This window comes from Aquila chrysaetos, chromosome 9, assembly GCF_900496995.4.
Source record: "Aquila chrysaetos chrysaetos chromosome 9, bAquChr1.4, whole genome shotgun sequence".
NCBI lineage: Eukaryota > Metazoa > Chordata > Aves > Accipitriformes > Accipitridae > Aquila > Aquila chrysaetos.
In genome coordinates this window covers 31,540,447-31,561,944 of record NC_044012.1, presented here as the reverse complement: position 1 = coordinate 31,561,944, position 21,498 = coordinate 31,540,447, and the positions used below count along the sequence as shown (strand labels likewise).

The following is a 21,498-nucleotide window of genomic DNA, read 5'->3' as shown; positions in this document are numbered from 1 at the left end:
AATGTCTGCAGCGGCGGATGCCAGTCCCAAAGGCTGAGGGGAGAGCGTGCAGCGGGTGCCATGCCAGCCACGGCAGGATGGGAGGCAGAGACCCCCTGAGGTACCCCCTGAAATGCGTCTTGTTGCTGGCACTGGGAATGGCGGTGACTTGCTGCTTGTTTTCTACTGTATTTATAGCTCGAGTAGGAACCGACAGCTCTGCTCATTGCTTATTCACCCAGTGCCAGCCATTCAAGGTGAGCTGCGATGAAAATAAACCGGAATTTTACATTTTAATTGCAGAGATGTGGTGGCCCCAGGCACCTACCTGGCCTTGTTTTGTACGATGGAAGGCAGGGGATCACAACACCCGGATACGTTTGGCTCCGATGATACACATGTCAGGGGAGTGATGCTGTGTTCGTGACAGACCTGCTCAGGTGTCAGTCTGCCAGCATTCTGCACAAAAAATTGTGTTTCTTTCCTGGCAGGAGTTAACAGTGTGCTCCATCTCAAATAAACCCTATCACTTCTTAAGAAATCAAAATTGACTCTAAAATTTTTTAAATACCACTTGTGGGAATAGCAACAAACCCCCAAGGGCATGCTTGAGTGTAGCAAGATCATTTAATTCAACTAAAAAAAAAAATCACAAACAGGGTCTTACATTTTCTCCTGCACAGTTGTGTCACTAGATGGCCTTCCAGACCGAATGCAAACACGACTGCACTCCATATCTCTTTCAAGGAAGACCCTGCTTTGTGCAGAGGGCAAACAAAAAGCTAGAAAAGGATATTTCAGCGATAGGTAGGAGGAGGGACGTGTAAATACCCAACGAAGTGTCACATAATTCAAATAATAATAATAAAAAAGCAGCCAAATTCACACCTGTTGAAAGCTAACCATTTTACTGAGGAAAAAGTTGATGCAAGCATGTAGAATACACAAGCTGTCAAGAAGATGCTTTATGAAACGCAATTTTATATAGCTTATCTGCAACACAGTAAAAGCCATCAGCTCCTGTCGACTTTAATGGCTGAGGGCATTCCAGTATCACACAAGAATGAATGGTCCAGAAAAGAATTGTTTTACCCTGAAACGATTTATTTGGACCTGGCTCAAAACCACCATCACACTATGTATGATACCATCAACAGATAGACTTAGTAGTCTTTCTGTAACTGAGTACTGTAATTCAGGGTTTTTTTCCAAGTCAATTATTGCCATAAAAGTTTTTTTGGGGATAAAAGTATTTTGTGGGTCATTGTTAGGTTGGGTTTTTTGCTTTTTTTTTTGTTTTTTTTTTTTTTTTGCAAGTCTCACAAAACAATCTTTACATTTCTCACAGCTTCGCCTCCTTTTACATTTTATAGTTAAGAAAACTTTTTAGATTTGTACACCTTTAGATTTGGGATGAAACAATATAAAATGAGTAGATTATAGAATCAACTGTAAACAGTCCAAAGACTGTTTTTAAGTAATGAATGTTCTATTTGTAGTGAGTCAACTTAGTATTGACAGAATATAGCATTTCAGTGTCTCAGTTACTTATTTTTAATTAACAGGTATGCAGTGCTTTAGGCATATAAACTCCTATGCAAAAGCTAAGCATATTTTGCTGACTCTGAAAAAGTAAAATCTAATATGGAATTCTGCCACTGATTTAAATGGAAGAAGATTCAACCCTCTATTAGTAAAATTCAAATCTAATCATTATTAATTGCAAGTGTCCTTCTTCTACTTCTGTTTTGGCCTGTGTATTGATTTTGGCATGAGTTCTGTTTCGCCAAAAGCTTACGCATCTGCAGCTCAAGAGTCAATATGCGTGTAGAGATTTACAGTGACTGTACCAAAATCAAGACTTTAATGGGGTATGGTAAATACCTGTGTTCCAATCTTGCTACCAGTTTGGTGCTCCATGATTGCCAAGGAAAATAATAGGAAGGAGTGAAATGTTAGCACACTGTCTAGGAAGACTGCTCAAAGTTTGTGATTTTTAAAAGATGCTTTAATACTTTGGATGGTATCGAGGAGTAATTCAGGTTAGTTATGAGGACACCCAAAAAAGACTCACAGATTAGGTTTAATATTGAAGCTATGACTTTTTAATAATACAGGGTGATGAAATAAGTTGATACTCCCATTTCTCAAAATACCAAGCCCAGGGAAAAGTGCTTGCAACCTCCTGGACAGTTCTGGTGCAATGGAAGAACCTCAAGGCATATCCTTAGCCTGACCTCCTAAGGAAACAACACCAACGTGCTTGTGCTGCCTCTCTTTGTCCCTTGTGATGTGCTTGAAGAAGTCAAGGAAACTGAGATTTAATAATATTAAAAGCCCATCAGTTTTGTGAATATAGACGAGGGAAGAGAAGCATAACTGTAAATCTTTCTGCTCACAACATACTGTTTTAAATAGTAAATATGTTAACGGATTTGACAAAATATTCTGATTAGCTATGTTCTTCTGTTTGGAGGAACTCTGAATACTGTAAAAATTTTAAGTTTCCAATCAATTAAGCTCTATCATAGTGCATGCCCTTAGGCTAAGAAGCATGGCTTGCAGTAATGGAAATTTTAATGGAAAATTCAACTATTTTAGCTAACCAGCAAGGTCTCAGACTACTGGTACTTCCTCGTAGCCACAATTGCAGAGAGGAGTAACAGCACACGCCATCTACTGTATACTTGTATTATTAGTTTATATGGTAATATAAACTAGACAAGAATGGGGACCTGTTCTTCCTAAATGTCTTTAGAACTACATTTTTGAAATACACTTAAGAATTTTCTTCTTGATAATACAGACCCCAGCTTTACAAAGACTTAACAGTAAGAACAAGTAGCCCATTTATGTCAAAGGAAATATTCATAAACTTAATTGAATGTGCATAACAAAACAGAGCCTTAAATATTTATTTTTTAACATTACCAGTGATATTAATTATTTGTGTTTTCAGTGATGAATTCCCACTACAGCATGTACATATAAAGCAACAGACAATGCCCTGAAGAGTTTACAATAAGAAAGACAGACCCTAAAGAATGGGACCTACCATGTAAGTAGAGTGAATTTCCAATAAACTTCAGATGTTACACAAGGGCAACAATTGTCTGTCATATGCACAGACCCTTACTGAAGCACTGTCTCTGCCCCACAGAATTTAGTGTAAACTGACAGGGCAGATAGGGAACGGGAAACTGTAATGTACGAGAACTGAACTGTACCTTGCACACACAAAGAAGTTATGGGTGACAATATCAGTGTAAGAGGAGAACCCTACGACAAAGCTAGGTATACACTCAAGGTAATTAACTTAGTTTACAGAACAACTGTACAAAATTGTTTTTTCAGTTGTGTTTTTGCTCACAGTGCCAACACTCTTTTAATGCTCATTCAACCCTGGCAGTATCTTTTTTCAAAATCAAAGCTCCCAGCCTCCTTGACTTTCAGCTGCTTCTCAGTATCCATTTCTGTAGTGTTTCTTGCTGTTTCTCTTGCACATGCAGAGCTCTGCCATCTGGTCCTCATGGCCTGATATTTTACACACACGCCCCCACCCTGAAAAATCCCTTGGGCCACATGATTCACCATGTATTCAAACCTTGCCATGTGCCTGTTTTTTGTGTAGTAGCCCCTACTGATGTAAATCCCTTGTTTCATAAGGGCTCTCAATTGCCTTTTTCACTGAAGGCAAGGTGGCTGTGACACCTGCCAGTTTCTAAGACATTTAACCCAACCTAAAACATTATTACACTGTTGTTTGGCAGAGCGGGAACCATTTTTTTTTTTCCCAGTGGGAAGTGCTGCCAGAAAGGTATTAAACTTTCTAGACTATTAAGTAATGTGGAAAAATTATATTTCAATAAGAAAATTTCCTTTCTGCCTTTTCATGCCTTAGGAATACAGTTCCTGTTTCACTTGGCTCAAGTAGCCCATGCACTAAATCAGTGCAAAAATCTTTCAATAAACTCTACATAGAATCTGTCCAAATGCTACCATAGAGTTCAGAGGGCTATGAAAGAAAACAGGACAATGGTCTGCAACAGAAGGTGTTAGCCAAATTAGACACACAACTCAGCAAAATCAGGCAGCAAATATTCAGGCACTTTGATGTAGTTTGGACAGATTTTGTTCATAAACCACTGCTACCTAGAGAGCAGCTATTTATAGGGAACACATACTGTTTCCTGGGTTATTTTCTCTGGTATGCTTTAAATCAGGGGTGCCAACTACGTGGGCCAAAATGGCCTACCTGATGTATGCACGGCCAATGTGCTGTATTTTCAATCTCACCTTTCATTAGAAACTGAGTCTTGGCTTTGCAGTTGCGGGGGGGAAAAAACCCCACTTTACAAACTTGAAGAGTGTGTAAATCAACATGGTAATGTCTCAGGCTGATATAGTAGGTGCTTAGGGGCAGTCTCAAGTTTCTGTTCCTCACTGAAGTGTGAATTCTCAAGCCAAGTTCTTTTATAAAAAATGGGTAACACAAGGTTAAGATCATCCTATGCTTTTTCTGGAACATCAAACACAATGACTGATCTCTGAAAAGCATGAAATGAACAAGCAAGTGTCTGCCAACACCACCATAACTCTGCCCCCACGGATCTGGGCGATATGTGTGTCTCCCAGATGTGCTGGCACGGCTTCACTGAGCGATGGGGAGGAATTTGTCAACACAGGCTGGCAGAGCTATCACAGTGATGCTGGATCTCATCTTCTACCTCTGTGCTGAGAAGTGAATCTGGAGATTTGCCGGAGAGAGGGATTCAGAATGCCTTGTTTCAGGCAAGATCTGCAGGTTGTGTTTGCGTTGGTAGCTGTGCTTGGTTTTACCATGGGAACAGTCAGAAGCAGCGGGTTCAGCAGTGATGCACAGGCTTGCTCGTGTCTGAGTGAGAGCACAGGGCTCTGCGACAGATCTGCATGAAATTAATAAGCATCAGATGCTTTTCTGCATCCAGATTGGCAGCAGAGAATAAATCCCATCAGGAAGTAATTTTGGAAAATGTAGGGAAAGGGCCTGTAAATAGCTTTCCTTGCAACACAATGTGTTTTTACCCAGTATCCAACCCATCTCTTTAGTATACACCCCTAAAATCCCTCTGGTTTATGCCTTCCTGTGTCTTCATTACCCAGGAATCCACCTGACCCAGCAAGCACTGAGATGTTATTTTTTTCAAAATCAGAGCACTCTCTGCAGTATCTCCTTTCTTCAGATTACTCTTCCCCCCTTCTCCCATTCCCAAACTAAGTAATTCCTGGTAGAGAGAGATATTTTCTTTTAATGTACTTGCTGGTTTAGAGACAAGGGAGGATTGAAACCAATAGGACTGTATGTTAATTAGGATGACCACAGCACCAGAGCAGGAGCTGCATTCAGCTTCTTTAGTTTACATAACAGGGATAAGTATGGAGTAGGTGACTCCACTGTAGGTGGCCAAATCTGGGTTACGCTCCCCAAAAGTTGGTTGGTAGATTCCACTAAACCTGAAATGTGTGGAGTTGTACTTTTTTGTGAGGCTTTTGAGAACCTGAAGTTTAAATGATCCCAGGTCTGGCTTGCTAAATATGCTTTCCAATATATGAGCTACAATGCAAACTGAACAAGCACATGTTTTTCAGAGCCATTAGAAGAGTCGGGCTTTGATCAACACTTCATTGCTGCATTGGCTGTGCAATACCCATCACTCTTGTACCTGGCGCAGGCAGGAAGCTCTCAAACCTTTTGGACAAGAATGTGGGGAAACTGGGAATATTCATAGGAGGAGAAAAAAGGATGGCAAAGTAGGCTGTAACAGAAAGGACTGTGGATGAAACAGGGGCAGGCTTTTGCTGATTAACATATGGCACCGACACTAAAAGGCAGTTAACGTGAACTTCGAGTCCTCCCCTCTGGTATTTGTGCAAACTTCCTACAGAAAGGCAGCAACTGCAGACTGAAGAGATGATAAAATCCTCTGTTTATATCCCTATGGGAGACACCATAATTTCTGCCTGTTTTTTGTTGAGTGCTAGAAGTACATGGAGAGCTAAGCAGGATGCACTTGCTCGGTCGTTGTCTGGCTGGGAAGAAGCTCATACATAGGAATGGAGGTTTGGCAAGAGCCAGAGAGGTTTGTGGCTTCACTAGACAAAGGACAGGCCCAGACTGAGTTTATCATCTCAGATGTGAGAGTAGCCATTAACTCGGCCAGAGAAAACCCTGCAAAGACACAGTGATGCTCAGAGTAGGCTAATCGGTAACTTGAGGTGCTGGAAATAAACCCAGTTGTAATTGTGTCATGTTTGCTTTAGAGCTGTGATTTTTGGCCCCTGCCGTGCTTGTGCGAGCTGGATGGGTTGACGGTGCAGAGTGGCCCGGCTGGAGGTCCTCACTGTGAGCCACCAGAGTGGGTTGGGAAGGTATTTGAGCAATCGTGGCGGTGGCATGATCTGGTGTGCACAGGCATGTAGAGGGCAGCAACCTGCCAGCGCTGCTCCAGCCCACGGGTCATCGCCAAACGCGGACTGGCACGCTGCCCTCTTCGAGCTTGACACCGCTGTCCTTGATGGCATGCTTCCTGTGCTTCTTCTCCCTTCCTACACGCATTTCACCCTTCCTGCCTCTCATTGTAACAACAGGCACACTGTCAAGTTCCCAGTTGCTTACTGGGATTAACATAGTAGCTCCGATTTCTTAAGGCGGGGAGATTTCCTGGTTAAAACCATTCTAATTAAACTTACATCTCGCATAATGCTAAAAATGCCCCTGTGTGAAAGGCAGCTGAATACTTGTAAAATGTCAGTGCCCCTAGACCTTTAATGGTCTTAGGAGTCTAACAATAGTATAGACAGTGCCTGTTCAAAGCTACAGAACTCCAGACAAATGGAAGAAGGAAGCAAATATAGCATCCCTCCAAATCTGACATCTTAGACAAAAATCTTCCAAGTATGATACATATCTGGCTGCGTATTTGTCAAGTTTTTTATTGGCTTGAAATACACACACACACACAGAGCCCATAGCAAATCCTTTCTACTGTAGATCTGGGTGGGCACCTCTGTTTTCCTTTTAGGACTCAGTTTTGGACCTGGGCAAAAGTGTTCTCACTGAACAGGCCTCCAAGCCAGCCAGGGCTGGCCACAGAGGAGGGCAACAGCTGCACGAGCTTTAATTCCTCTCCCCGCCCTCCCACACAAATGTGCCCCTCAATCCTCTGTCTGGAGGAGCCAGAGAGAGTAAAATATAGCTCCCCCGCTTCCCTGCCAGCTCTACTGGCATTTCCTATTATGCAGCCAATTGCATGTTAGGCAGAGACCATAAAGTATTTTTTCATGTGGGCAGCTGAGCGGTGGTGAAACTACACTCTCTTTTGGTCACCCCCCCCCCCCAGATGTTCGTGACACTTTTTTACCCCCCCTTACGCAACACGTCAGGCATTTGTGATAATTTACTGCCACAGGAACCACTTCCTGCACACTGCTAGCAGCAAGTCTTCCCGGACTACTGGCAGGCATTGCGCAGGAAAAAGGAAAGGCAACATGCAGGGGAAGATGTTGGGAAGTAAAGGGAACCCCGTTCTCCATCAGCAGCTCCCAGAAGAGAGAGGGGGAGAAAAGTAGCGATGGCTTTGCGGATTTAGTGGAAACTAACTTCAGTTTGGAATTAGCAATGGCCTGCCCTCTTGAAGGTTAAAACAATTAAAGTATCTTGCAAAGGTATTTTAAGACTTACCTTGAAAAACGAAAAAAAGCTAAAGCAAGTACGCAAATAAATTAGAAACTAGGCAAAGATAAGAACAGAGCCTGTGGGAATCAAGTCTAAACAAAACGCAGGGGCTACACAGTGAGAAAACCACAAACGGCAGGGGTTGACAAGTAAAACCTACAGTTCACTGCAAACATGAAAGATGCGGTTGTATTGCACACCTCCTCTTCCCAGGTGTAGCTGTCTCCACAAGGTGAAGGGCAGTAATGAATCAAGCTCCTTCCCTCTCTTCCTGTATTTTCTATTCAATTATTCGCAGGCTGTGCAAGTTCTGCTTTATTTCCCCTCTCCATATGCCACACTCTCCTCCTGGTTTTTTTTAATTCCGAATGGTGCATTTGGCCTCTCTCCCATTTCTTTCTCCTCGGTGTGTGCCCCCTGCTCTGCTAAGATCTGCTGTCTTTGTAACCTCCGCTGTGCACATATGCTGGCTCTCCGTCTACCCTCCCTGCCACCCCCTGCTTCTGGGCCATCAAGTGTCCCTTCGCTTCACTCCAGCATTTTTGCCAGGGGCCCCATCAGCCAGCCAGAAAAGGAACAATTTTGCTATGGCCACTGCTCCCGTTTCCATGCTGCCGGCTCCTCTCCACCGATCAAGGGGAACCCATGTTGCTCCTGTAGTACAGCTGATTGGTAGCGAAGGCAAAGCCGGCTCTGCAGCTGCTTAGCAACTGGGAGCTGCTGTTATGCAGCAGCATAGAAAGGCAATGGATGGCACAGCATTCCCTAATTCTGCATGTTCTGGCCCACTCGGCTGAAAACCGTGGCTTAGCAGACCAGCTGGGGCACTCCCAACTGTCCTGTCAGAAAATAAATCAAGATGGGGATCCTTAATTGCAGATTTGAGAGCAATGGCAACAATGTCAAGGGCAAAACTGTCTTGGTCTTGTGTCCTACATTGTTTGCATCACACCAGTTAGAAGAAACTGCTCCGATTTGTAAGCTAAACTCATTCCATTCGACCTTTGTCATCACTTTCTGGCTGCAACATTTTATGCTTCATCACTTAGAATGTTCCCTGTATGTACTACATTTGTTAAAAAGGCTCACAGGTCTCCAGCTACCATCACATCTAGACTGTTTAATGATAGGTGTCCAGATACACAAGTATTTCAATGCATAAAAATCCTTTTAGATTACTTATCTGTATCTTCATTTCCTTTTGATGCAAACTCTGTGAGTGCCCAAATTCTTTAAATGGTACATTCTTATCATTCTTTTTTTTTTTTTTAACTGTACTGTTTAGGCCATGAAGCACTGAACTGAAATGTTCTATAATTTGATGGGTTTAGAATGTTGATTAGAATTGCCAACCTCCTTGATTTATTTCATGATTTTTATAAGCTTGAAAGTATTCTAAAAAAATAACTGGTTGTACATTCTGATGGAATCATAGCATTTCAATAGCAGCTGCATTTCAATAGGCAAGGAGCAACACAAAACATTCTCCAAGTCAGGTGTTGAAACAGCTTCTTTATTCCTTTATAGCTCAAGAATGATTAGATCTCTGAAAGCACTCACTACCTATCTTACGGAGGTGGCTTTGTCATAATACTAGCAGAAATAAAATGAACAGATACAGTTTAAAAAGAAACCAAAAACCCCAGCCCTGGCAAATATCCAACATGTCCATCAAAAGTTGTATGGATCTTAAACAAAAGAAATGTTTGTTCCACTACTGAGCATCACCATACATCTCTCTGCACCCAGGCAGCCAAACAACACAGCAGACTAGTGATTCCCCATCATTGTTCAATGCTTACATCCCATGCATCCTCAAAGCATGCTGGGACACAGGTGAAATCTGTCAGGAGGTTGCTTCTTTTGGCTGAGAAATTCCCTAGACAGATCATCTGCTGTTCTTAGGAAGAAATGAAAAATTTCATGGCAAAAAAACTGAGCAGGCAAATACCCTGTCCATATTCCCACTCAATATTCCTTTGATATTCTTAGCCTGGTTTCCTAAAAATAAAACAGTCTAATGTGACTGTGTTGTTCTGTGTCATTTTTCCTCTCCTTCCTCCAATCTCAATCAAATGAGGCAATGGGGAAGAAGTCCCAAATGTATTTAGGTCTTGAACGAATAGCTGAGTAGAGTATGTAGTAGAGGCACCACCTTGGTCTCAGGGAAAGGCAGGCAGAACTCGGCCCTTGCCCTTACCAAGGGGAAGTACCGCTGCCTGTTCGGCCCCTGTGGAGCTCCCAGCCAGCACATTATCCCTTGCTCTGCCAGACAGGGCAAGCAAGACTGGGTAAGAACTGGAAGATTTGTCAGGGGGCATTTATGGACCCAAATCCATGGGAAACAAAGCTTCATGCGTTTAGCTGCCGAGAGAGAAACTGTTTTAAGAAATTGCAAGTTTTGGTGGTAAATGGTAATAGCACTAGTAGGAGATGTCTGCAAGAGGGCTGATGTGCCATACTTCAAGCCCTGTGAAGCATTTATGTGATTATAAGTAGGAGAATGTAAGAGCAAGACAGCATAATCAAATGGACTAGAATCTGGAGCAGGCTGCGCTGCACCCCGCCAATGCACCGGGGGGAGAGAGGCCGCTGCTCCCCGCCACTCATCACATGGCTCTTTGTTTGAGACACGAAGGCACAAAGGTCTCAAAATGCAGTTGTAACCACCGTGTCCTAGAGCTGTCATCGTTCTTTTATGGGCCCTGCAACTACCTGTTTTGCACCCTAAATTATTTAATGGCTACGTTGTAGACACTACAGCAGGCAAATGCTGCAGTGTGCCTCCTGGCTCCCTTCCAGTGCCTAAACTGGGCTTTCTTCCCATGAAACTGGGGTGTGGCAAGAGGATGGTGTACATCCAGACCTTCTCCTGACACAGTATTGACACAGCTGAGGTGTACACACACCTGGAACGAGGGAACTCCTACAGTGGAGACAGAAGCAGTTGTTTATCTGGAAGAAAATATGAAATCATTACCAATCAAGTTTGTAGGTGACACTCAACAGTAGCAGGAAGGGGTATTAAAAAAAAAAAAAAGCCATTGCAAGCCACAATGCTGTCTACAGACTTGGCCTTTTCAAGAGGGCCAAGCGTAAAGCCATACATGCAGAACAAAGGGCACAAACCAACGGGATGGGGGTGCCATCCCAAGAGGGAGCAGATCTGAGAGTATTTTAGGAGCCATGCTGGGAAACCAGCTGAACATGGGCTGGTGTAATCCCTGGATGCCTAACAGAGACATCTCAGCCAGGAGGGCTGTTGGCGTGGGTATGATCAGCGCTGATCACTCTGTCCCCTTCTGCCCAGATAAAAATGGTGAAAAACTGGAGTGTTCACAGGGAACCGCGACAGGAGCGACTACAGGATTAGTAAAGATGGACCAGAGGGGGAGCTCTGCAAGTCTGCAGCTGGACTGTTACATGCTCAGTTGATCTGCCTGTACACAGCTACACAGGGACGGAAATCTGGTCATGGAGCAATCCTCTGTCAAGCAGACTGAGATACAGCAACATCCAGAAACTGAAAGCAGAAACTAGACAAGTTTAAAAAGGTATTTTGACTTCTAGTCTGTCAGGTAGATTTTGATGAAAACAATTTAGCAACTCTTATTTTACTCTCTCTCACAGCCCATTTAAAAATGAAAATCTGATGTTTTTCTAAGATGCAGATATGCTGCAATTACATTCTTTCAAATGAGAAAAAGCAACAAATTCACGAAGATCTCATGACCTGCATAATGCAGGAAGTCAAACCAGATGAACCTGGGTCTCTTTTGTCTTTCATAATCTATTAATCTAGTTGCCTTGCACAAGCAGTGGATTGTGACATGAAAACCTTCAATATAAAGGATTCTGTGTACAAGCCAGTCTAAAACAAAATGTTGTAAACAGTCACGATCATTGTTTGGCAGAACAGCTGCGTATTTTTTATTTCACTTTTCTTCTCAATCTAATTTGCTCTTGTTGCAACACTTTGCCGAAGAAATTAAATCACTTCTTATTGATAACAGACAGTGAAATAATTAGCATAAGAGTTTTCCACTCAACAATGCAGGGGAGGGACGCTGTGGGCAAGAACAAACCCCTTTGCTTCAAGAATGTGCATAGAGTCACCACAAGCTGTTCAGAGAAAAAAAAAACGGTGGTTTTTTTTTTTCCCTTTCCCCTGAAAGATCTCTTTCTTTCTCTAAAGAGTCTCACACAGTAAACCAGGGTCAATCTAACTCAAGTATGAAAGTCTGGTTTGACCTTTCTGGGATTTAAACATGCTGTACCAGAACATTTAGCTTTTCAGATACAAGGTTCAGCCATGAAACCAACCACTCTGAGAGTGCAACCGGTCTCAACTGCCTTGGTGACTTTTAAACTACACTGAACATTACAGTCATTTAGAAACTCTAAAAACAGAAAGAAATTTTCAGCTCAGACTTACAAAACAATTTCCAGAAGTGCTGAGGACCCACACAATTCACTGGGTCCGCACGGTGGGCTCGCTGTACAACGCCTGCTGCCCCAGCAATTTCTGGCCCTGGTTTGCACATATGCGGCGCTAGGCACACGCTTTAGGACCTCTCCCAGCTGGAACAGTTCATGGATTCTACCATCGGGAACGGCTGTCCTGAACAATGATTAATTGCAGACAAAGATCATAGTCCTGGAAAAATGCGCAGAGAGGTGCAAGTACAGACAAAGCTGTCTAAGCTCCCACAGTATTATGGTCTGGCTGAATCGTTTCAAAGCCTGTGTTAGGCAGAGCTAGTTTGCTTCAGGGTTGAACAGACCAACGTTAAGGTTTAAATGCAGATATTACTAATATCCAAATATTTATTTAAACATAAACTTTAAATCCCAGGAAAGTTAATAGTCAATGCTGTTTAAATCTTTTTTTTTTAATCACTTCATGTGCTGACTTAATTCATTATGATGCAAGCTGCAGAAACGTTTTCATTACAGTTCAAAAAAACCCTACAAAACCACGAACAGACCTACACCGTACTTTGATCTACATGTCGCCTGTTTCAGCCATTTCCAGGAAGCCAAAATGCTTTTCACCTCTATTGAGAAATAGCAGAGGAGCATTTTAATGGTGTTTAGCTAAGAATAACGTCACCGTTTCTTCCAAGTTTATTAGCAGATTATTATTTAAAGCAATGGTAAACCAGGAAGGCAGTCGCACTGCTGGCACGAGCGAGGGCCAGGCGTTTAAAGAGGGCTCTGGCCACACAAGGCGCATCTTGCAGGGACTGAGCGCCGGCTCTGGCGGCCGCGGACCGCCATGGCTCCCGCAGCTGCACCCCGAGATGGGGGCACAGAGCGAACAAGTAGAGTTTTAAAGCCAGCCTGGCCATGCGGAGACTTTTTTTTTTCTCCCCCTCCATGGAAACGTGTTATGTTTTGTGCGGACGGTTTGTCGCTTCTTCTCGACAGAGCCTGACCCGGCGAGGACCGGGGGGGGGGAGGACGACAAGAAATGAAGAGATGAGCGTAAGCCCTCGCGTCGTTGCGAAAGGCACAGGCTGCAGTGCCTCCTTCGCGGCAGCACCCTGCTCCCTCGCAGGAAAACACCCCTGAGCCTCGGCACATACCACAGCACAGGTTTTACAAACCCACGGAGCGGCTGGTCCTGAGCCGCAGGTACTGGCGGGCAGGGCGCACCCTGCCCGGCACATGCCGCTCCCGCAGGCAGCCTCTGCCAAGCAGCCACTTACCTTCTCCCTCCCACAGGGTCCGCAGGACGGTCCTGCTCTAGCCTTACCAGGGAGGCCACCTCTCTACAAGTGTTTGCTTTTCCTCCCTGTCCTGCCCTCTGAAGTGGTTGCTCAAGCCAGGCTTTCCTAGCTCACCTAATTTGGGTCTGCAGTGGAGCACAAGGTGCAACTCCCCGCAGAGCACAGCGAGGCTTGTGAAGCTCCGAAATAACCCCCACGCCTCCACCCAAAGCGAGCTGCAGGAAAATCTGTTCGGGGGGAAAAAAAAAAAAAAAAAAAAAAGAAAAAAAGAGGAAAAAAAAAAACCAAACAGGCACATGTAACACCTCGGAAGGCCATGGCGACTCGCACTGCAGCACGGCAGCCGGCTCCGCGCCAGCCCCGGTTGCGGGCCCGGGGAGCTCGGCGCTGCAGGCCGGCCGGGCCGGGCCAGGCCGGCATCCCACCCCAGCTGCGGGCGGGAGGAGGCAGGGCAGCGGCTGCCCCGGCGGAGCGGCTGGGCGATGGCGGAGGGGGGGAAAGCCCAGGAGGGGCAGGAGAAGGAAAACAACAAAGAGCCATGTGACGAGCGGTGGGGAGCGGCGGCCTCGCTCCCCCCGGCGCGTTGGCGGGGCGCAGCGCAGCCCGCTCCAGGCGGGGAGGCTGGCGACGCCGCCCTGCTCCTCCCGCGGCCAGCCGCTGCCTGCTCATTTGCCTGGTTTACCCCCCTCCATCCCCCACAACTGCCTCGGTTTTGTTTTTTTTTGAGGGGGGGGGGGACGACGACGACTGTTGTTTGTTCCTCTTAATTTTTTTTTTCTTTCTCTGCATTAGGCTACTTTCATGTTTTGGTATTTATAAAAGCAAGCGAGCGGGAGGCTGCGGCGGGGGGAAGGGAGGACGGCGAGGGGCGGGCGGCTTTATTTATAGGCACCCAGGGCTTCGCCTGCATTATGCGAGCTGCCTTTGTCCTTCCCCCCCCCGTCCCCCGTCCCCAGCCAGGCTGGAGTGCCGCCAGCCCCACCGCCCGCAGCGCTGCCTCCCGCTGCTGCAGGGCGCTCCCCGGCGCGGCCATGTTGTGCGCGGCAGCCGCGGGGAGAAAAAGCCGCCAGGCGCCCCACTCACTCCTCGGCTTCGCTTTTCACAACCCCTCACAAAGCGGTGGGGGAAGGGGGGGGGCGGGAAAGGGGGGAGAGAGGAGGGAAAAAAAAAAAAAAAAGACAAAAAAAAAGGCCATTTCCCTCCAGTGATCGGGACGCGAAGCGCCGCCAGGCAAGTGGGGGAGAGCCCGCCTCGCCGCCGCCCCAGCCCTGAGGAGAACGCGGCGCCGAAGGAGAAGCCATGATGGCGGCTACCCTCACACAACATGGAGCGCGACCGGGAGCGCCCTGCCCGCCGCCAGCCGCCCCTCCCGGCGCCCGGGACACGGTGCTTCCGCAGGCTTTCACATAATAAAACCACCAGACTTCGGCGGGGAGGCCATTTCATGGGCTGGGTGGCTGCACTAAAGCACAACTGCTGTGAATATCAACTGCGTCACGGCTCTCCAACTGTAAAACTCAGGCTGCAAAGGGTCCCTCACTTGGAAGGAAACTCCCTCATTTTGGATTTACTTCCAGACCTCCTTTTTCCCCCCTCTCTCCAAGTCACTGCCTCTCGGTATGAAGGATTTTACAGTGCTTTTTAGTGAGACAGCCGCCATTAAGACTCACCGTCTTGAAAAAACACCCCCCCCATTTTGTTGCTTTTTTTTGGTTCGAGCTTCTGTAATTAGACGGATAAAACATGGTAGGGATCCCTACCACCACCACCACCGCCTTTTCGCCTTTTTTAAAATCAACCTCAGTAACATCTTACTGTTCGCAGGCAGATTTTTTTTTTTGTGCGTTCAATTTAACAGTCACGTAACGCCTGCAATGGATTCACAGCGTCTCTCCGCAAAAAAAAAACCACCCAGGGCTGCGGACGACCAAGCGCTTTGTGCAGAAAGAGAAATCCCTCCCTGAAAATAGACGTTTCAGAGACGCTGTTAGATGTATCTGAGGAGAAGGAGATCGCCACCGCTCATACAGACGACCATTAGGATCTTTCCGCCCAGGACAATAACATTAGCCGCACAGGCCTGGTCTATATGTTTCTCTGCAAGGGCAAAAGGGTTTACTTACCCGCGCACCATAGTTGAATGCAGCTCTGAAGGTGAAGTTGTTACGCTTTTTTAAAATAATGGCTATAAATATATATGATCTGTATCACCACTTCTCTCGTAAGTTTGCAAGTCAAAGCAGAACTTGTTAAGATAGTTACAGATCTTTGTATGGCAGTGGTCTAGCATCAAAAAAAAAGGGGGGGGGGGGGGGGAAGGTATAGAAAAAGTTGTCCAGCTATGCTGACTGATCGTACGCAGTGAGGACTCCTACTCGAGGCTTAAATCTACCTTCCTGTGGCAGATTTACTCAGTACATAAAAAGGACGTTCAGTGTTTTTCCACAGAGCACGCAGACACTAAAAATATTCTCCTAAATAGTTTTAGGAGGCACATGTTAGTGTGAAAACACCTGGTTAACATTTACTGGTTGTAAACAACTTTTAAGCATCTCTTAGCTAGATATTTTGCTTTATAAGTAAAATATTTCAAAAAGCATAAATTGGTTTAGATAAACAGACAAAAACATAAGACATGCAAATGAAGACTTAGCAATCAGGACCACTTCAGTAACATTAACATGAAAACTACACTTAGCAAGGACAGAATGGATTGGGTACTTACAACATAAGAGGAAAGAAAGAAAAAAAGCTTATCATAGTACAATTGCCTTTTTTTTTTTTGCCAGAATTCACTATTCCTATGCCTATATTTAAAACGTTACCTTGTAAGCACCAAAGGAGTTAATAAAAATGGCCAGGATTCAAGTGTTTAATACAGGAAATACTCTCTAAAATTTATTGTTCGGTCATCAGAGAGCTGTATAAAGCTTAAAAAAAACCCCAAACAAAAAAAAAATTAAAAATAATGTATTTACTTTTTTTTTGGCATTCGAAATTGTTAACTGCTGACATAGGGCGTGCCATGACCTAGTTACACAAGACAAAGATGGATCCCGAACCATAAGGGAAAAAAAAAATCCGCACTTTTTTTTTAAATTTTTTTGTTTGTTTGTTTTTAAATCTTCCTTCTTCAGTGAGTCCTCTACCATGGTGCCAGACATTAACACCGCCCCGAGCGCTCCCCCGCAAGTGGACGGTGTGGATTCACATGGCGGATCCCCCTTTTGGAACAAAGGAAAAGCCCAGTTGGCCATTTCGCTCCATTGCAGAAAAATGGCTGCCTGATCTGTTGGCCTCTCCTTAGCTGTCTGCTGAAGGATGTTTTTACACCGCCGTCTAATAACTCAAGCCCCATGGAAGCTGCTCGCCCATTGGCTGCGGCCGCCCCGCTGCCTTTAACCAGCCAATTGCCCGACCGCGGCCGAGCCGCCGCGGCCCCGCGGACCGAGCGAAGCTCGCGCCATGCGTCCGCCGCGCTCCGCCCGGCTCCGCGCCCCGGCGAGCGGCGGAGGGACCGCGCCGCCCGGCCTTTAATACCTAAAACAAAATGGAAGCTCCCCGCTGATTGGCTGCCGCCGGCTCCGGACCTTTAATAAGCAAAACTGCTCCCCTCCTTAGTCCCCCTCCCTCTCTTCCTCCCTCCGTAGTCGCCGTGCGGCGGCGGCGGCGGCCCCCCTCCGCCGCCGCCATCCCCCCCAGCCGCAGCAGGGCGGCGGGCTCCGCCCGCGGCCGCCCGGTCCGGGCTCGCCGAAGTCTTCCCCTAAAAAAAAAAAAAAAAAACTTGTCCCACCTATAGGTCCATCTTGTTTAGAAACAGTTTGCGCTAAGGTAAATGCAGCGGGCAGATTCCACTCACCCCCCCGCATGCCGTTAAGCCCGGGGCGGGGAGGAAAAAAAAATAAACCCACCCCGGCGGCGGCCCATGCGGCGGCGCTCGGCGGCGGCGGGGCGGCGGCGGGCGGCCGCGGGCCGGGGGCTGCGCGGCGCGGCCGCCGTGAATGTGCAGGCGGCGGAGGGCGGTTAGGCGTTCGCGGCGCTCGCAGCGGTGTATTGTGGGAGGCCGCCGCCGCCAGCAGCGAGCACACACAATATGTGGTGGCTCGCGAAAACGGGAGGCAGGAGCCTGGCGGCCAGCCCGCGCCGGTAACCGGCCCCATGTGAGACGGGAGCTCGCCTTTCGCCGCCCGGAGACGATCGGCCACCGAGCGCGATGTCTTTCCGAGAGATCAAGGCGGGGGAAAAAGCCAAGCACCCTGAAGATCATGGCAAAAAGCAGAGTTCAAGTGAGATTGGGTCTTTTTTTTTTTTTTTTTTTTTTTTCCCTCCTCCTCTCCTCCTCCTCCCTCTCTGCCTCTTGTCTGGCTGGGGTGGAGGGGGGGACCCGGCTGGCAATTCCCCCATTTTAGGGCTCGCTTCGCGGTGGATTTCCTCCCTGCCTGGGTGTGTAGAGCGGGCGGCTCGTTTAAAAAAAAAAAAAAAACAACGAAGAGGTCTTTGTTGAATATTTTTTTTAACTTTATGGTTTTCCGTGTGGTTTTTTTTTTTTTCTTTTCCCCTTCCCCCTTCCTTCCCCCCCCCGCCCCCCCTCCCCGTCCAGGTTGGATCAACGGAATGGAGAACAGCACGCAAGCCAGCACTTCTGTCGAGAAAAGAAATCACCATTGGAGAAGTTACAAGTTGATTATTGACCCGGCTCTGAAAAAAGGACAGCACAAACTCTACCGTTACGATGGGCAACATTTCAGCATGCCTGTGAGTGGGGGGGGGGGGGTCGTGGGTTTCCCCCATTGTGTTATGCCCCCCCCCCCCCCGCGCCTGCCCGCCTCCGTCTTACCGGCGTTTTGGGGGCTGGGGGTCTCTCCGGGTCGTGGTAATCCCTGTGGTAGCACATGCGTGTGGGAGGGGGGTCTGGGGGACACACATACAGCCACCAAAGTTACTGCCACCTGACACACTGTATTCAACTGTCAGGAGCCCGAGAAGGAGCCCAAACCTGCGGCTTTATTTCTGTGTTTCCAATCTGTGTGCGTTTCCCAGCAGTATTGCAATTTGACACGTGTGTGTGTGTGTGTGTGTGTGTGCTTTCCCCTTCCCTTGAGACAGCCCGTGCTTCCTTGGGGTTTATTTTTTCTTTTATTTGTGTCTTAAATTTCAAGCCCTGTTATTGCTGGTTTTGTGCTTTTTCTCCTCCTCCTCCTCCTCCTTCTCCTCCTCCTCCTCCTCCCAGAACTCGGGAATCGCTCCTGTGGATTGTGTCAGGGATCCCAGAATAGGGCGAATATGGACCAAAACTAAGGAGTTGGAGCTGTCTGTCCCCAAATTCAAGGTACTGCCCTGACTTTTGGGTTTAGCTCTGTATTCTTGTTTATCTGGGAGTGAAGCTTCAGTTCCAAGTAGTTTAATGGACCGTTTAAATGACAGTCATATTCCTATTAACATTATTATTTGGCAGACTGTTTAACAGTAACAGTCTATAAAGATAAGGAGAAATCAGTGCATCTGTCTAATGAGATCACTTGGAGGTTTTGGAGCTGTGTCTTGGGGGCTTCTCGGGTGGGGGGCAGTGGAGGGGGGCTCTCTGCTGACAGTACTGCTCAAAATACATATTTGTAGCCCAGAAAGGAGCCGGTTTCAATGAACGGCTGCAGCTGCAGAGGCTCTGCTCAGCTCCGGGGTTCATCCCAGAGCCTTGGAGGCAGTTTTCTTTCCACAAAGTTTGCAGGATGCTTTAACCCTCTCCCTCCCGTGCCATCCTTATGCCCTCCCCCATGCTCGTTAACGATGACGATTATTTTTGTTGCCCCCCCACATTGTGCCCGTTTCCAGATTGATGAATTTTACGTGGGGCCAGTGCCTCCCAAGCAGGTCACCTTTGCCAAGCTGAACGACAACATCCGCGAAAACTTTTTGACCGACATGTGCAAGAAATACGGCGAAGTGGAAGAGGTGGAGATTCTCTACAACCCCAAGAACAAGAAGCACCTGGGCATTGCCAAAGTGATCTTTGCCACTGTCAAGGGTGCCCGGGAGGCCGTCCAGCACCTTCACAACACCTCTGTCATGGGCAACATCATCCACGTGGAGCTGGATACGAAAGGTGAGAGGGCACATTTCGGCCTCACACGTTTGTGTTTTGCGGTGCCCCTGCCCGTCCCTCTCCCAAGACGAGAGGCTGTTGCAGATCGCAAGGGCCCGGCAATTAAAAATACGAAGGGAGTGCTCTTGTCCCCCTGCGAGCGGGTCTGGTTTCTGGGGCCTTTGCAAGTCACGTGGAGCCAAATGTGTTGTCTGTTGCTAGGAGACAGCCCTGTAATTTGCAAAATGCTGCCATCCTGCCTGTCCCCTGCCTTCACCCTGCCCCGTCCCCTGCTCTTGGAGGCCTCCCGTGCCCCCCATCTCCATGTCCCAGGCTGGCCCCACTCGGCCACCTCCCAGGGCTGCCGGACCCCGTGGCACCTGGCTTTTGCAAACTTGGGATTTTGGGGCAAACCTTGGGCGTTTCCTGGGACCCAAATCTCTGGATTCTGGCGGCGGCAGCGGGGCTGGGTGCTGTCCTTTGCATGCCTGGCATTTCATTGATACTTAGCAGCAAAGTCGAGGCTGGCAGCAAAAGAGTGCACACGCAGCACTTGTCAGTGTGTGTGCGTGAGTGTGTAAGTGTGAGACTGTCTCTTAAAGTGACAGGAGCTCCCACTCCTGGAGGTAGCCAACTCTCAGCCCCAGACCCGAGCCCTAGGCAGCCCAATAAAATTTCTGGAAGTATGACAGCATCGCATTTCACCGCTTTGTCTTTTCTCTTTCCTCCAAGTGTGTTAGTGAAGGGCTTTGCTAAAATGTGCCCGAGTTTTAGAAAATGTCTAAAGCAGAGGAGGTGTAGATCAGTTGCTGCTTGTACTTCTTCATTGCAGACATGGCATTTCTAGTTTAAAACTGACTTGCTGCACTCTTTCTTGGGAAGAGGATGCTGTTAACACCATTTTCTTAAAAATGCTGATATTTTTGTTCCGTATTAAAAGGGTTCAACAATTTAGTGCCCAACCTATACAGCAATTGGTGTGCCACATGTGTTAAAAGGGTATAGTAGGACGTTTGACATTACTGGTCACCGTTAGAAGAAGTATCACAGTAGTAGTATAGTATTTGATATTGTGAGCCAAGCTTGATCTTACATATGTATACTTTGAAATTCTAGTATCACTAATTTTTACAGACAGGCTCCTTCCCCTGCTTACTTTGAAATTTGAAGGTAAAAATTACATTTAAGAGCAAATTAACCATTTGCAGATTCAATAGTGTGAGCTAAAGCAGGCTCGTAAGTGGTGGACGTCTTAATGAGAGGCATTTTAAACAAGCTGATTGTACTACATTCGTACTTGTTCTCCTCCGTTTATAAACTACTCTGCAAGTCTTGAACAGGCAGCTGTTCAAGAAAGTTAGCTGTGCATCAGGAAAATGAGAGGGGTTTATGCTTCTGTTTCTTGGGAGAAAACACTGAAGTCTTAGTTTCAAATTGCGTTTTGTTTTGTTTGCCAGCTGTATGCTTCTAATGGTTTTCTTTTTCCACAGTTGCATCTCTTTCATTCTTAAAGAGTGAGACTGTCAGCGTGCTATAGTCTGTCAGAATCAAGTAAAAATGTGATTCCTAAAATAGCATTAGCAGGTTAGGACATTATTAAAATACATATGTATAGTTTTCAACATTTCTTTCTAGTATTCAGCTTTTCAAGAGAATGAAAGGTTAGTTAAAAACTTGATTTTCATAGTCTAGCAAAATAAGTATTAGGAGCAAAAATGTCGTTTTATCTATCTGGCCAGAGCACAGGCCTGGGAATCTGGAACTAATATATCCAGTCTCCTCATCTAAGACAAGCTAGTTTAAAGCAACTTCTCTGCCTCAGTTTATCCATCTACAGAATGGACACAATAATTACCTGTCCTTAGAGAAATAGATAGGAATCATTTCACATTCATAAACCTCTTTGAAAATGAAATTTTAACTTTTACTGCATTATATTGAGTTTCCAGAAAGAATTATGAAACTTTTAAACAATTACTTTGTATTTATTTGAA

General features: G+C 46.4%; 1 protein-coding gene and 1 long non-coding RNA gene across 2 annotated transcripts in view; both read left to right on the top strand.

The window, feature by feature from the left end:
- The first annotated feature begins 26 nt into the window (after positions 1-26).
- Positions 27-516, top strand: LOC115346141. The gene is made up of 2 exons (XR_003925028.2): positions 27-100; positions 283-516. It is a non-coding gene; the product is annotated as an uncharacterized LOC115346141 (long non-coding RNA).
- Positions 517-17,107: 16,591 nt separating this feature from the next.
- Positions 17,108-21,498, top strand: part of SETD1B (SET domain containing 1B, histone lysine methyltransferase) — a 55,600-nt gene continuing 51,209 nt past the window's right edge. The window contains 4 exon segments of the mRNA XM_030025845.2: positions 17,108-17,711; positions 18,026-18,180; positions 18,656-18,754; positions 19,255-19,525. Coding sequence (XP_029881705.1) covers positions 17,639-17,711; positions 18,026-18,180; positions 18,656-18,754; positions 19,255-19,525 — 598 coding nt within the window. The 5' untranslated portion in view covers positions 17,108-17,638.